We start from the raw sequence: 14,761 nt of genomic DNA on the forward strand, positions 1-14,761 counted from the left end.
GATAGTTTTAAATATTCTTCTCATAAATTAGTGGTTTGTATACACTGTCATTACAGATGCTCACATGCAACCTTCTCATTTTTCCCTCCTCCTCCCTCAGCTAGTGAAAGCCACTGCCCTAGATAATTATCTTGGATCTTGGCAGTCACCTGCAACATTAAATATTGCTACTACCTGCTTTTGTAGTAAATATTGCATCCCTGTCATTAATAATTTCATTAGCCTTGGGTGGAGATTCCTAATAAGATACCTCAGACTTGATTCCATAGTAACATACACCTAATTAAAAAAATTATTTGTGTACATTTATAGAAATTAAGGGAATAAAATCAATCTATAGTATATAATACAATGGATATCCTGTTGTTGTTTTTTTTTAAACAGTGGCAAGAAACAGTTTATTGACCATGCTGAAGGCATGAGAAGGCAGGACTGATGAGGAGTGAAGGGTCAGACCTCCCCAGTGACTCCAAAATCATGTCCTCAACCAGGTCCTGGAGGTAGCCTTTGTACTGGTCCAAGGTGAGAGTGAGTGGATAGCTGTAAACTCACTAAACCTCTGCTGCCTTATATCTAAATTAAAGTGTTATTAACTTTTATCTCATAGTGTTAGGAAAATTAAATGAACAAAATGTTCCATATTGTGAGCCCTTATGATCAGCTCTCAAAGTTAGCTAGTTAGTTAATTAGGAAATATTAAAATGCAGGCATCATTTCTTCTAGCCTAGGGTAATTGTCATAATAATACAGAGTTATTTCCCACAAACACAAATTTCAGAAGGTTTAATTAATAAAGTCAAATTATTTAGATACCATTTGCCTACGTGCTGTTCAAGTCACCTAAATACTTTAATGCCACTAACAAATGTGCCCTGGTTTTCCACCAGGATAATTTGATCAATGAACGCTTAACAAGTGACAAAGTAACATTATCTGATTATGTCCTTTATCTTTTGGCCCTGTGACCAGCACTGCTTTCTACTTACAATGAATAGCAGGGAATAATTTATGCCTTAACCATTTCTGATTCAGGACCATTCACAATATAGTATGTGGATCAATAGAGAATAAAAGCTCAATTATCTAGCAGATTCTTGAAATGTCAGATCAGTTAGGTTAAGCCTTGAGAATTTGAGCATTTCCTCAAATTTCCACCAGGAATAGAAGAAACATGGGCAAATATTAAATAAGTATAAACTGTGTATATTGGCAAAACACTTGTCATTTTGCTAACCTGAAAGATGGGTGATTGAGGAGACTGGCGATTATAGAAGTTATAACATTGGGTATAAAGCAGCCACCATGGTGTCGGACACATTGCAGCTCTTCACAAAATGAGAGTTCCTGTTCTTTGCTCCCTAGGCTGTTGTCGCTGTACGTCAGCCAAGAGCCTGTTACAATTGCTATAGTCCCAGCATTCCTCTTCAGCAACTCTGCCACAAGCACTGCCTTTCCAAGAAATTCTCCTGATCCCTGGCCCTTGCTTTTTCACTGCTTCTGAACTTCTATCTGATTTGGCACTTAGCATTTACAGTCTGCTGTTAGTAAAACTCCTTCCACATCTTTCAGCCTATCTCTTCTAAGCTGGATCACAAGTTCCTTGAGGGAAAGTTTGGCTTTATCCTTGTTTGATTTCACCATAGGCAGGATGAGTCATTGCTTAAAGCCCCACATAACTCATTTTACATCTCCCACGCAAGGAAGCTGGTAGGAGCCATTCCCTCTTATAAGGTGAGAAACTCTAAGTGATAGCCGGAATTAAGGCCATTAAAAGAATATGATAAGGGATGCCTGGGTGGCTCAGTGGTTGAGCATCTGCCTTTGGCTTAGGTCATGATCACGGGGTCCCAGAATCATGTCCTGTATCAGGCTCCCTGCAGGGATCCTACTTCTCCCTCTGCCTATGTCACTGCCTCTCTGTGTGTCTCTCATGAATAAATAAAGTATTTTTTAAAAAAAGAATGATAAAACAGGCTTTTGTGGCAAATCATATGGGGCAGAAAATACTGCTAGAACCCTAGTTTAAGAATTCTGACCTAAGAAGAATGTTTAAGAATGACCTAAGAAAACAAGACTTGATCCAGCCTAAACAACCACATCTCCTACTACTCCCATGAGAACAGTCTTATAATTCAGTAAATATCCAATCATGTATTTATATGTATGTAGTAGTAAGCATTTATCTGGGTTCAAACCTTGCCTCTTTTACTTACTGATTGTATGGCATTGGGAAAGTTACTTTATTTCTCCAAGCTTTAGATTTATCATCTGAAAATGTGGAGAAAAATAGTATCAATCCTGTTTTAAGTTAGGAGGTTCAGGGAAGGGAAATTAAAGTAAAGGTTTCAACAGAGGAAACTCACTATAGAGAATTGGTTTTCCTGGGGCTAGAGTGCTAAACGAGCAAAAAGAGAGTATAGAGGTAATGTCGATATAATAACCACAAGAAGGAGCTTCTGTCCTTGGAGATGGATAAACAAAGGGAAGAAGTGCACTTATCAGAACACAGAAGTCCAAAACAGGAGCTGAGAGGAGCCATAAGAAACCAGGGCTCTGACTTTGGATGTAGAGGTGCTCCCAACTGATGCAGGGATCTTGAAGAAGACCCAATGAGGCTGGTTCTGGGAGTGCCTGAAGATGCTGAATGCTGGGACTACTTGCTGCTGCTCGACGTGGTCTGCCACTCAAGGTACATCATACACATCAGAAGCAGGCAGTCTACTCTTTCCACCTCCAGCTTTCCACTCTCCCTTTGGCCTCCCCTATTTTTTTTTTTCGTTTGGCTCGCCTATTGGTGGAAGTAACTGTAGTCGGCTAGCAAAGAAAAATGAGTTTTGCGGAGTCCAAACCCCAGCACTACAAAGCACAGCACAGAAGGTGGGTTTGGAACTCAGAGACAATAGTATCTTAATTTGTGTATTTGTTAAATAGAATAGTGATAGTGCCCAACCCATAAGAATTGCTCAGGGTATTGTACTGAAGCATCTAGCACAGAGAATGGAACATAAAAACAATTTTAAAATGTTGAATATTTATTATTTTATTGGGTGTGTTTCTTTGTTTTTATTTTTAATTAAGTGATCTATCAAGCATCCTTAATCTACTATATTGGTATTAATAAGATTTGATAACATTCACTTGAGATTATAAAATGGAGTTTCACACTTATACATACGTGCAATTCAGACTCATGTAATTCACAAATACTAGGAGTAAACAGTATGCTAAGAAAACAAAGTTCCTGCCCTTTCAAAATCAGCATTAATGGGATGCCTGGGTGGCTCAGCGGTTGAGCATCTGCCTTTGGCTCAGGGCATGATCCTTGAGTCTCGGGATCGAGTCCCACATTGGGCTTCCTGCATGGAGACTTCTTCTCCCTCTGCCTATGTATCTGCTCCTCTCTGTGTGTCTCGCATTAATACATAAATAAAATCTTTAAAACAAAAAAACAAAATCAGCATTGAGTAAATGATTACTTCTTTATCTGTCCAGAAAATGGAATTTTTTGACATCATAGACTTTCACTGCTAATCTGTATGTAAATTAAAGTGTTTGCCACTTTTTTTTAAAATATTTTATTTATTTACTCATGAGAGACACAGAAAGAGAGAAGCAGAGACACAGGCAGAGGGAGAAGTCTCTATGCAGGAAACCCGATGTGGGACTCCATCCGGGGACTCTGGGATCATGCCCTGAGCCAAAGGCAGACACATAACTGCTAAGCCACCCAGGCGTCCCATGTCACTGATTTTCTAATTAGTGCTTTTAGACTCTTCCAACTTAAGTAACATACCTCTATTGTGTTTTATGACAGAATAAACAGAACAGCAATAGTATGGCACCTTCTCTTGGTGTGAAAGAAGAATTTGTCTTACCACCAATCAGCATGGTGCAGATGGAGAAGATCTTTTCTGCATCTGTATTAGCAGAGACATTCCCAAACCCAACACTGGTGAGGCTGCTGAGGGTGAAGTACAGAGCGGCAATATAGGCACTTCGGATCGATGGGCCCCCCAAGGTATTGTTGCCGTAGTATGGAGATTCTAGTCTCTTTCCCAACTCATGGAGCCAGCCTGCAATGGAAGAATGAGAAGGTAAGCCCAAATTGTAAAATCCCAGTATTAGCACCTGGCAGTCATGATAAATGAACATTTAGGGACATACTAATTTGCTCAGGAGAAAGAAGAGAGAAAAGTTAAAAGGAGATTAAAGGCAAAGAATGAGTTTCCATTCCTAAAAAGCAAAAATGTCACTTTTATGCAAGCTGTTCTGTTTAAGACCCAGCAGAGAAGTGGGCATTCAAGAGCAGATGGGTGGTCAAAGCTAAACAGGTTCCCCTAATGCAGGAGATCACCTGCAGGGAGAGAAATTGGGATTGTTACTGTCAGTAACAGTGTTGTCTATTTCTCTAGTGGTTAAGCTCCTTCTCAATTGGAATTTTAAGAGATAAAGGAGTCTAGTAGGTATTTTTAAACCCTACATGATGATAAATAGCAACAAACACAAGAATCTCGACTTCACACAGACAAGATGGGCTTTATTTTCATCCTGCGCAACTTACCCTGTTTTATTCATTTGGGCTGACATCTAGTTGGCTTACCAGTTCATGCTACCTTACTCAGGAATCTTCCTCTGCAACCCCATTCTGCCATTTGGGGCTGGGAGGGGGAAAACTGCTCTACTAAGAGGTTTCTGTAATAGAACTGGATGCCCCTTGCAACTGTTTTATAGTACTGGTGTATATATGTGCCCAAACTGATCAAATCAAGAGCTTTACATATATGCAGTTTGTTGTATGTCAATTATGTGGTCATAAAGCTATAAAGAAACTGTATTAATAAAGATGGGAACTAGCAAGTAGGCTATTGACAGTAATAGAATGGAAACACAACAGAAAGACAACTTTAAAATCCTTTATTGGAAATATTTATCCTCTAAGATTTTGTATTCTAAAATTCTGTCTCTCTCACTGTATGTATGTATGTTACAAAACACTATGACAATTCAGTTGAACCCATAAGGCTCATAAGACTTTTGTTAAGAGATGTTATTCACTGGCCACTACTTTCTTATAAACACTTCATTTAATGGCTGCCCCAAAAGAGATGAAAGTCATTATACTTTTTAAGTAGTAATAATTCTGCCCTTTTCTGCTAAAGTTATAGATTATGGAACTGTACTAAGTAATTAAAATGCATATTTTAAACAACTGGGAATTCCTTGAGACCAAAGAGAATTGCTTAATGGCAAGTATTGTGCCTTATTCATCCTGTTTCCCTAGAGAAATGTTTGTCAACCCTTAGCTTGCCTCAGAAACATCTAGAGGGCTTGTTAAAGAGATAGCCAAGTGCATCCCTGGAAGTTACTGGTACAATTCAGGAGGCTGGGTAGGGGCTGGGAATCTGCCTTTGTAATAGATTCCTACATGATGCTGATGCTGCAGATGGAAGGGACCACACTTTGAAAAGCCACTGCTCTGGTACAATGATTCTCAACACTGGCTATAGCTAGAAGACTTTTTAAAAAAATACACTGCCCAACGGCTGTCTCCACTAACTGCATTAAAATTTCTGTTGCCAAGACCAGGTACCGGTATTTTTTAAAAGTCCCCAGTAAAATCTAATGCAAAGATAGAATTTAGAACCACTATTCCAGTACTTAGCAAAGCACTAACAAGAATAAGTTTTAATAAATGTTTAAAAAAAAAAAAGAATGAATTAAGGAATGAATAAATGATTCTTGCACTCTGTCACAGTATGAGACAATATGACAACATTGATGCAATGAAACAGCATATACACATTTGTAAATTTGTACTAGAATAATGAATGTATGTTTTGATGATAGAGAATAATAATAAAACATTAAATTTCACATTATAAAAGGTGATGCTGTTAGTAAGCTATGAATATTTACTCTGTCTGGAAAGCTTTGTGATGAAATAAACACTAGTGATGGGGTTCAGGGCAAGCTGCCCCAGAATGTGCCACTTTGGCATGTGAATTATTTGAGCTGAAGGCAATCAAGGCCTAACAGACTCAAGAAGAGCCTTTTACTTTCCTCTCAATTGCCTAAAATAATTTAAATAGGGGGCCTATACCAAAAAGAGAGCTATTACCAGGGATAACTTTTTACATCAGAAAGGCAAACATTTGTTTACCAAACATTTATTGTTCTTATCTTCCAATGAATTGCATTCCTTCCCTTTGAAGCCCCCTTCAGTTTAACTCAGGATGGCATATGACTCAACTACCTGTCTTTGACCTCCTCATGTCTATGTGAGACTTCCATATGTACTAAATTAAGTTGTTTTTCGTTTATTTGATTGTCTTATGTCAATGTTATTATTAGCCAGCCAAAGAACCTAAAAGAAGGAAAAAAACTTCCTCCCCTACACTAGATTCAATACAGATTTAAATCTGGACTCTTTAATTTACAGGCCGTAGGAACAACTAACTTCTTTAAGTTTCACTTTTCTTATTTGTAAAAACAAGGATATTGTCTAACTTGTAGGGCTGCAGTGGATCCAATGAAGTGCCACATATGAAAATGCCAACCACCGTTACTGGTAGAGGGTTGGTGCATCATATCTCTTTTCTCTTTCTTGCTTCTCTTGATAACATTGAACAAGAAAGTACACAATCCAGAAAGGTAAGAAAAAATAAGAGATCAGCAGTGAACTGTAATGGAAAAGAAAGGTGGTGACCACATGTATTCAGTAGAACCTAAGGTAAGGATTAGCATTTTCTAATAGCAACAAAAGGGAGAAAATTCAGATGGCAGTGGTTTTTAAAATTGAAGGAGTAATACACCTCTATGTAAATCTGAAGAGAGACATGATCCTTTTGTCAGAACAAAATTCATGTGAAGACTCTTGCACCACTGTATTCATTTTTAGTTGGTTCATGGCTTCCTGAAGCCCCTTCATACATATCAGATTAAAAACCTCTGTTCTAGAAGTGAGTGGGAAGAGAAAGTGATAAAAGGAGACTTAATAAAACTTAGTCTAATCTAGTATAGAGAAAGATTCAGAAATAAAAACAACTTATCCAAGATTAATTGAAGAGATAGCACAAAAGCAAATCAAATGTGCATTTAAAAAATATTACTGGTATGTTTATATACACTGTAGGAAAACAGTCTAGACACAGAAAAAAATCAGGAAGCAGAAATAACATCTGAATTTATTGTCATATTCAGGATGTTGATTTCTCAGAGTGGTGCCCCTGTTGGCATTTGATCCAAATACTATCAAATCTGAGAACAAGAGGATGCTGAATGGCCAGTGGGTTGGCTGTTTCTTATGTGTCTTCCAACTTGTGCTCTGAAAGGTTTGTTGTTGTATTATTTCTACTGGACAAGGAAGTGATTAGAAGGGCTCTCATCCCTTTGTTCCATATTGGTCATTTCTGCTAATTACTGGGCAACTGAAGAATACCATTTTGGCCAAAGAGTAAATATTGCATGACCTATTTTTTGTTTTAGTTGATGCACAGAAGAAGAAAAAAATCAGAAACAATAAAGCTACTGCTTCCTCTTGGCTGAATCAGCTATACAATCAGACCATGAAGAAGCAACTGGACCATCTACTGATCTTGAAGTAAAGTATTCATTTACTTACAGAAGCCAGTTTTCTCACTTAAAAAAAAAAAAAAAAAAAAAGCAAACAAACAAACCCAGTCAATAGATTTGGTTAAGTTCCTTAATTTGAATAAAAGTAAAAGACATAAGAATTCTCTGAAACAAATCAGTTCTCATATAAATTGATTTCGGTATTAAAATAGGATAAAAGTTTGTATTAGGACACACAGATTATATCCTCATCCAATGCCTGTTCATTTACAATGTGGAAAGCTATCTCAGAAGTGATTCAGGGAGCAAAATGCAGAGGAACGACAGACCTACTTTTGTTGATATCTCTTTTCTGTCTAGCCAACTGTTCTGTCTATTTTCAGAAACATCTTGTTTTTTAAGAAAGGTTGCTACTAAACTGTGTTACAGCTGACTGAGCGAAAGCAATAATGATGATGACAAAACCTGGTAACACGGAAAAGAGGTAACACCCACAAATCCGGGGATTGGATCTGTGGGCTAAATAAAACTTTTTCACAGAACAGCTCGTCCAAAATGAGAGCACATGTTCACTGTAACAAGACAACATGTCACTGTACTGTACAGAAAAAACAGTTTAACCAATTTGGAAGCCAATCTTTTTTTATGCTGGAGAAACTCATCTCTAAAGGAAGGGATGTCCTAGAACAGTCTGTCTGCTTCTGCTCAATTTTTTTTCCTAAAGAACATTTTGAAGGAAAAACATACACAACATAAAGTAGAATCTAAATATACTGAATACATTCCCCTCTCATAAAAACAAAAGATAACAAAATAATCCTATCATTAGTAAAATTGATTAGATAAATAAAAGAGTATATTTCTGGAATAAAGATCAATTTCAAAGCCCAGAAGAGCCTGTAACTTAGTATAATTCAATACATATATTTTTCATTGTATTCTTACCATGGGCTCAATATTTCACTTAATTACATACTTTAACTCTAAATGGAAGTTCTTAATTATTTTACTCTTTAGGTTTCCTACAATAACTCACTTATTTTTTTTTTTTTAAGATTTTATTTATTTACTCATGAGAGACACAGAGAGAGACAGAGAGGGAGAGACACAGGTAGAGGGAGAAGCAGGCTCCAGGCAGGGAAGCCCGATGTGGGGACTCGATCCTGGGTCTCCAGGATCACGCCCTGGGCTGAAGGGAGTACTAAACTGCTGAGCCACCTAGGCTGCCCAACTTATTTACTTTTACAATGCATGTGTGTACAGTTTGTACAGGTGTGACCTGCTTTATACAACATATGCATTCTTGAAAAGCTTAGTTTAGGTTAGCACTTAGTAAATTATTTTAGGTTTAATGAAAGAAATAGGAACATGTTATTTAAGGAAGACCTATGGTGAATTTCTTTGGTCACATAAAATACCTTAGGAATATAAAAACTACCCAGTAAATAAGCTTAGTAAATCAGATTTATATGTGTGTTAAGATATGTTTGTATGGATAGAGAAAAGAGAGAAGGGACTAGCACATGCATAATTACACCAAAATTCAAAATGGTACTTTACTTAATTGGGTATGAATGAACCATGCTGTATTAGGGTTTAGCTAGACGCAACAATGGAGCCCATGCTAGAGTTTCCTTGTTACTAGGTTGGCGCGTAGTTTACTTTTCGCTGAGGACTTCCTGTGCTCCAGACACTCTACTAGGGCAGTACATCTTCCAACTCATGGATAGGCCTTAACTCTATGGGATAGGTTATCATCCATATTTTGATTCATTATTTCACTAATCATTGTAACAATTTAGAAATTATCATCCCTGTTTTAAAGGTAGGAAAACTAAGACTCAGAGGGATTAAATAAATTGCTCAATATGGCAATTTTAAATCCTCAGGATTTTAATCCAGATATGTTCACTGTTGGAACTCAAATTCTTGGCCACTATGCATAGTACCTCAGTGTGCTACAGACCTAAGAGTACCAGCATTGCAGTGTAACTGAATGCCTTTACAAGCGAGGTACCATCCTTTATGATGGAATACAAACATGGTAAAAAAGAAATAGTATAGTTAAACCTTCCCAGAAGCAGACTCTGAGACATGGCTTTATCTATAAGTAATTTATGTAAGTTCTGGGTCCAGTCAATATTTTTGGGAGACAATAGGGAAGGGGCACATAGAGTGGAAGCAGCCAATGAAGTGTGTCTGTAGTTACCGCTATAGACAACTGCAGCCTAATCCTACTGGGGAACCTCTGGGATCAGTGTGGAACACACCTTCGGTTGGAGCAGGGGATATATATATATATATATATATATATATATATATATATAACAGCTATCAGCTATCAATAATTGACGGCGGCTCCAAGGGAGTTTGAATTCCCTACCATTGCCATGACTGCTAGCAAAGGAGCCTTCCATACCTGAAGACAGTGCCTCAGGCATGGATACATAGCTACAGATCCTAAGGATGGGAATCATATAGATTGAGGGGACATGGTGGAGAATCAAGAACATTTTCGATAGCAGCCAACACTTACTAAATGCCAAATGTTTTACTAGGCTTCCACATAACATTATTTTCATACAACTATCACAATTACTCTGCCTTAAAAACAAAAGAAAAATAAAAAACTGATGATGAGTCCCAACAGAGAAGTTCAGCAATTTTCTCCCTTCTTTTCGGGAGTTTTAGAACTGAGAGGCAAGTCCATACTTTTCTAACTAAACATCCATGATCTTTCTACCATACTATACTTTTTTTTTTTCATACTATACTTTATAAAGAAGTAATAATTTTAAACAATCTTTTTAATTGTGCTTGTGGAAACCATTATTTAGTAAGTTTGCATTTTCAGTGGCCACTTTTGCTTAGAGTGGGAGATTGTGTCTCAAAGGCACATATCATATCAGAGAAAATAGAAGAATTATCCAAACATAATCCACAATGTAGACATGGGATAACATGGCATTTAGAACCTGAAAATTACTTCAACAGGGATCAAGAGGCTTCTAATGTAAATTCCAAGCATAGAAAATACTATAGTTAACATTTGCTTCCCCTCCCTCCATACTTAATCCTTTTGGACTTCATTCAGATGAGAGGTAGAAAAACACTGTTTTATGAGTCCTAAGGCAGGAGGTGTCTTACTGGGAGAGGCAAAGCCATGGGAGACAATGATTGTAGTGCATAGCATGAGAACTTCTCTGATCTCTTCAGCCTCCCACAAGGGGCTGAGGTGTAGGCCTGCCCAGCTGCAGGAGTGAGTGAGAGATATGAAACTAGGTGTCAGAAGTCTGAGTGTATGCATGTGTTTATGTAGGCTTGTGGGGGTGGTGATGGTGTGGTACTGGAAAGCCAAAGCATTTGTCAGGTATTGTATTTACTGTTATACATATTCAAAAAGGAGTTGTTAACCCCCAAAAAATATTACAAAAAAGCTTAAGATTTCATCTCCATTGTCTCTTAAAATATCTATATATTCATCTCCATTTCTTAAGGTTCAACTAGTACCTGTTGCTATAGGTTTTTGTTTTGTTTGTTTTTTGATTTAAACAAACTTTTTATTTTGGGATAATTTTGACTAATAAAAAGTTGCAAAGAGTACAAAGAATTCCTATATATCCTTCACCCAGTTTCCTCTACTATTAATATCTTAATGTTTGTCCAACTATGAAATTAACATTGACACATTACCATTAACTAAACTACGGACTTTCAATATTTTAATGTAATAAAGAGTTAAGGAGTTCAGAGACTTAGATTTCAAAACTCAATCTCCACCTCTACTTCATCCCATGTTACAGGATGTGACTGCGGATTAGACGAGAAGGGCACCACGCTACAGTGGTATTTGATACTGATTTGTTGATTCCACTAAAGAAAAGGCATCAATAAATCTGGGGTCCTAATTTGAATAGGAACTCCATCATTTAAGTTCCCACTAATAGCACATTTTGGTTTTCATACACCGGGAGGTATCTTACATTTCTGAAATGGTATAACTTACTTTAGAGGTAAAAGTCTGAAACAAAAAGGATTAACCATACAGTGAAAGGCTGGACTCTGAGTCAGGAAATTGGGATCCTAATCTTGGTCCTGCCATTAATTAAGTTGATATATGACCCTATATGGGTCACCAGTTAGCGCCAGTTAGCCTTTCTGGTCTTCCATTTTTCCATCTTGAATATGAGGTGATTGGATTGAGTAATCTCTTTTTCCATAATCTTTTAGTAATGTTTCTCAGATCTAAGATTTTATGAAACAAGATCCTGTAATGTTTCATCACAAGTGGTTGACTTTCTTAAAGCAAAATGCTTGTGTAATAACCCATGATCTTATGAATCCATCTTTTATTTGTTTTTAATTATTTGAGTGATAACCCATCGACAAATATTGATGGGATAAGGATGGGAGATTTTCACATTTTGATGTGTGTATCATTTCTGCTCTATTCCCACTGCTGAACAATTTTTCAGAAGCAATATTATGTGATGTTGATACTGTCAACAAAAAGATGTACTGCTTGCGCTAAAACCAGTCCAGAGTTTGCCAGTTCTCTAAAGTCTACTTGAATATGAAGTTTGTATGAAAGAAATTTCCTGACTATTGATTGCTAAGGTCTAGCATTTCACTTCAGCAACGATGAATTGAAAGGTTACACACTATGGTAAACTACCAAAATTGATCATTAATACATGCAGCAAAAAAACAAAAATCAAACCAAACAGAAATCCTCCAGAAAGAACACGAAATGTGAAACAACCTGAAGCCACAGTTGAGCAACTACTGTAGAGTTTTCTGACTGGTCCTAAGAAGAGGCAGTACAGGCCATCTGTTTCCAACCAACTGAGGCACTTCCAAATGCCTTTCAAATCTTGGTTAAAAATAAAGGAAATTCTAACAAAGATTAGGCTCATGGCTAAGTTAACAGAACCTAAACTATGAACTATTTGCCTTTAACCGTCCTATATGAAATGCTCATACAGTTCACAATGCTTTCAGATCTGCCTCACCATGAGCATTTTTTCCTGAGTCATTGCTTATATGTTTTTCATGGCTTAATGAGTTTGTGACATACATTCATGTCTGAGCACAGAGTAGCATTTCCAGAGACAACTTGTCACTCGATAAGAAAATTCTAATCCGAAGCACTCATTCTTTGCACAAAGAGACAAAAACAAGTTTCAGGAAAATAATTTAGGGTAAAAGTAATTGAATCCAACCAAGTAATTTTACTTTTGTGGCATGCTAAATTTATTTTCATTATCTGCTCCCAATCTCCTTTATGTTTTCTCTTTTCTCTCAAAGATTCAGAGTTGCTACAAACCTAGGGAAGAAAAATGAATTGACATGTCCCACGTTTGCAAACCATTTCTCAGCTGTTGTAGTTGCCTGGCAGTCATTTAAATTAGAAGGATAGGCTTTGATATCCATTAAAAAGGAATCTTAAGTTTCTCTGGTTTGTAGAACTTCAAAATAAAGTTCTAATTACATTTCTTCCAAATGCATTAAAGGAAATACATTTTCTAACATCTCAATTATAAAAGTAATTCAAATAAATTAAGCCATAGAATATGCTAGAATGTTGTGTTCAAATGCCCCATTAAAGAGTCCTCTGGATTTTCTTTACCTTTAGTTAGGTCTGAAACTAAAGGCATTTTCTATGTTCTAAAGGCATTTTCTTCAAGTTTCTAGGAAATACCCATGTGTCAAAATAAAACACCAAGTTTGAAGTGTCAGCCTTGGTTCTCCTTTAGAAGAATGTCCAGTAATGCATTTAAAACATATAACTAACTTTGTTTGATGGCTTGATGGGGGAATGAAATACAATAAGTGGTGGGAGTTTTGCATGAACATTCCAAAATAAGTTTTTTGCCAGCACATGGCTGAGGGGTCAGATGTGAAGTTAACACAGGTGTGCCCAAGACACCTACAGGTGGCATGGAAATTTTTACAAATGAGAAGTAGACAGAGTGCCCAGAGACAACAATCAAGGAACAAGAGATGCAGGAAAAATGCAGAAGAGAAACGTGACAACAGAGAAATGTATCTGACCAAGGAGTTCTGTAAACCTGAATAACTCAGAAGGCAAGCAATGCAGCATAGGAAAGTGCTACTTAGTTGTGTGATGTTAGCTAACTTACTCATCTTCTTGGGCCCTAGTCTCCTTCTTGCTAAAATGGAGAACATGACAGTAACTCACCTCATAGGCTGCTGTAATGTCAAGTGACACAGTTCACATAAAGGGCTTAGCAGAATGCAGAATTAACCACAGCAAGCACTAGATAAAAAGCTATTCTTATTGTTGCTGCCATTGTTTGAAAGGAATGAAGGTTTTCTGTCTTACTGAAAGTAATGCAGACTTCTAAAATCCTTCATTCCTCAAGATTGGTATAAAATCTTAACCCACCATCTCATTTCCATCCGTATAAAATAATGAACATGGTAGCAGAAATAACGTGAACAATCACATCATTCTTGCAAATCAGGGATTTTGTATCATTCGTATTACAAATGTCACTTTCTGTATTGAGGTACTGAAGACACAAAATCGATAGGATGTAAGTTCATAATATTTTGTCATCAATTTCTTTGCCATTACTTGATTTGTTATGGTAAAAACAGTATGTCATAATATTCTTGCTTGTGCCTTCGTGGCTGGAGACCACACGCTGATCATCAAATGTGATGAATATTTTATATATCATTTAATTTAATCATCGATTGTGTTAACAATTTCTTACAACTCTAAGAGCCAAGCATTACAATCTAAAATGTTGATATTAAAATATTAGTACTTGGAAAGGCTAAGTCAAACATGAGAGACATCTGTTAGGGAGAAGGACCAGCTTTTGAATCTGGAGTTGTCTGAGTTGAGAGTCTTTACCCTAGTTAATATCATGCTACCTTTTGATCCTTCTTGTCAATCAAGATTTTGGTATTAGCACGCTCCTGATTGACTTCGTCTCTTTTATAGAAATGGCTGCTGCAATAGATTTTTCTATGTCATTGCTTTTCCCTTCCACCTGCAAATAGAAATTTTCCATACTCCTTCTGCTGCTTATAGTCACCATCATCTAAGACATGTGGTCAGGAGACATGGTGTTATTTTTATTTTGAGACTGGAAACTTTTGTGATGCTCTTTGCTGCCCCACCACCCCCACCAGAAGCCTTAGCTATTATTCTAAA

General features: G+C 37.0%; 1 protein-coding gene across 1 annotated transcript in view; it reads right to left on the bottom strand.

Annotated features, from left to right (window-relative positions):
- Window positions 1-14,761, bottom strand: part of KCNH8 (potassium voltage-gated channel subfamily H member 8) — a 367,898-nt gene that overhangs the window by 66,674 nt on the left and 286,463 nt on the right. Inside the window, exon 8 of the mRNA XM_025448969.3 lies at window positions 3,876-4,073. Within this exon, the coding sequence (XP_025304754.1) occupies window positions 3,876-4,073 (198 nt within the window). The remainder of the gene's footprint in view (window positions 1-3,875; window positions 4,074-14,761) is intronic.

Source organism: Canis lupus, chromosome 23 (genome assembly GCF_003254725.2).
Source record: "Canis lupus dingo isolate Sandy chromosome 23, ASM325472v2, whole genome shotgun sequence".
NCBI classification, from domain to species: Eukaryota; Metazoa; Chordata; class Mammalia; order Carnivora; family Canidae; genus Canis; species Canis lupus.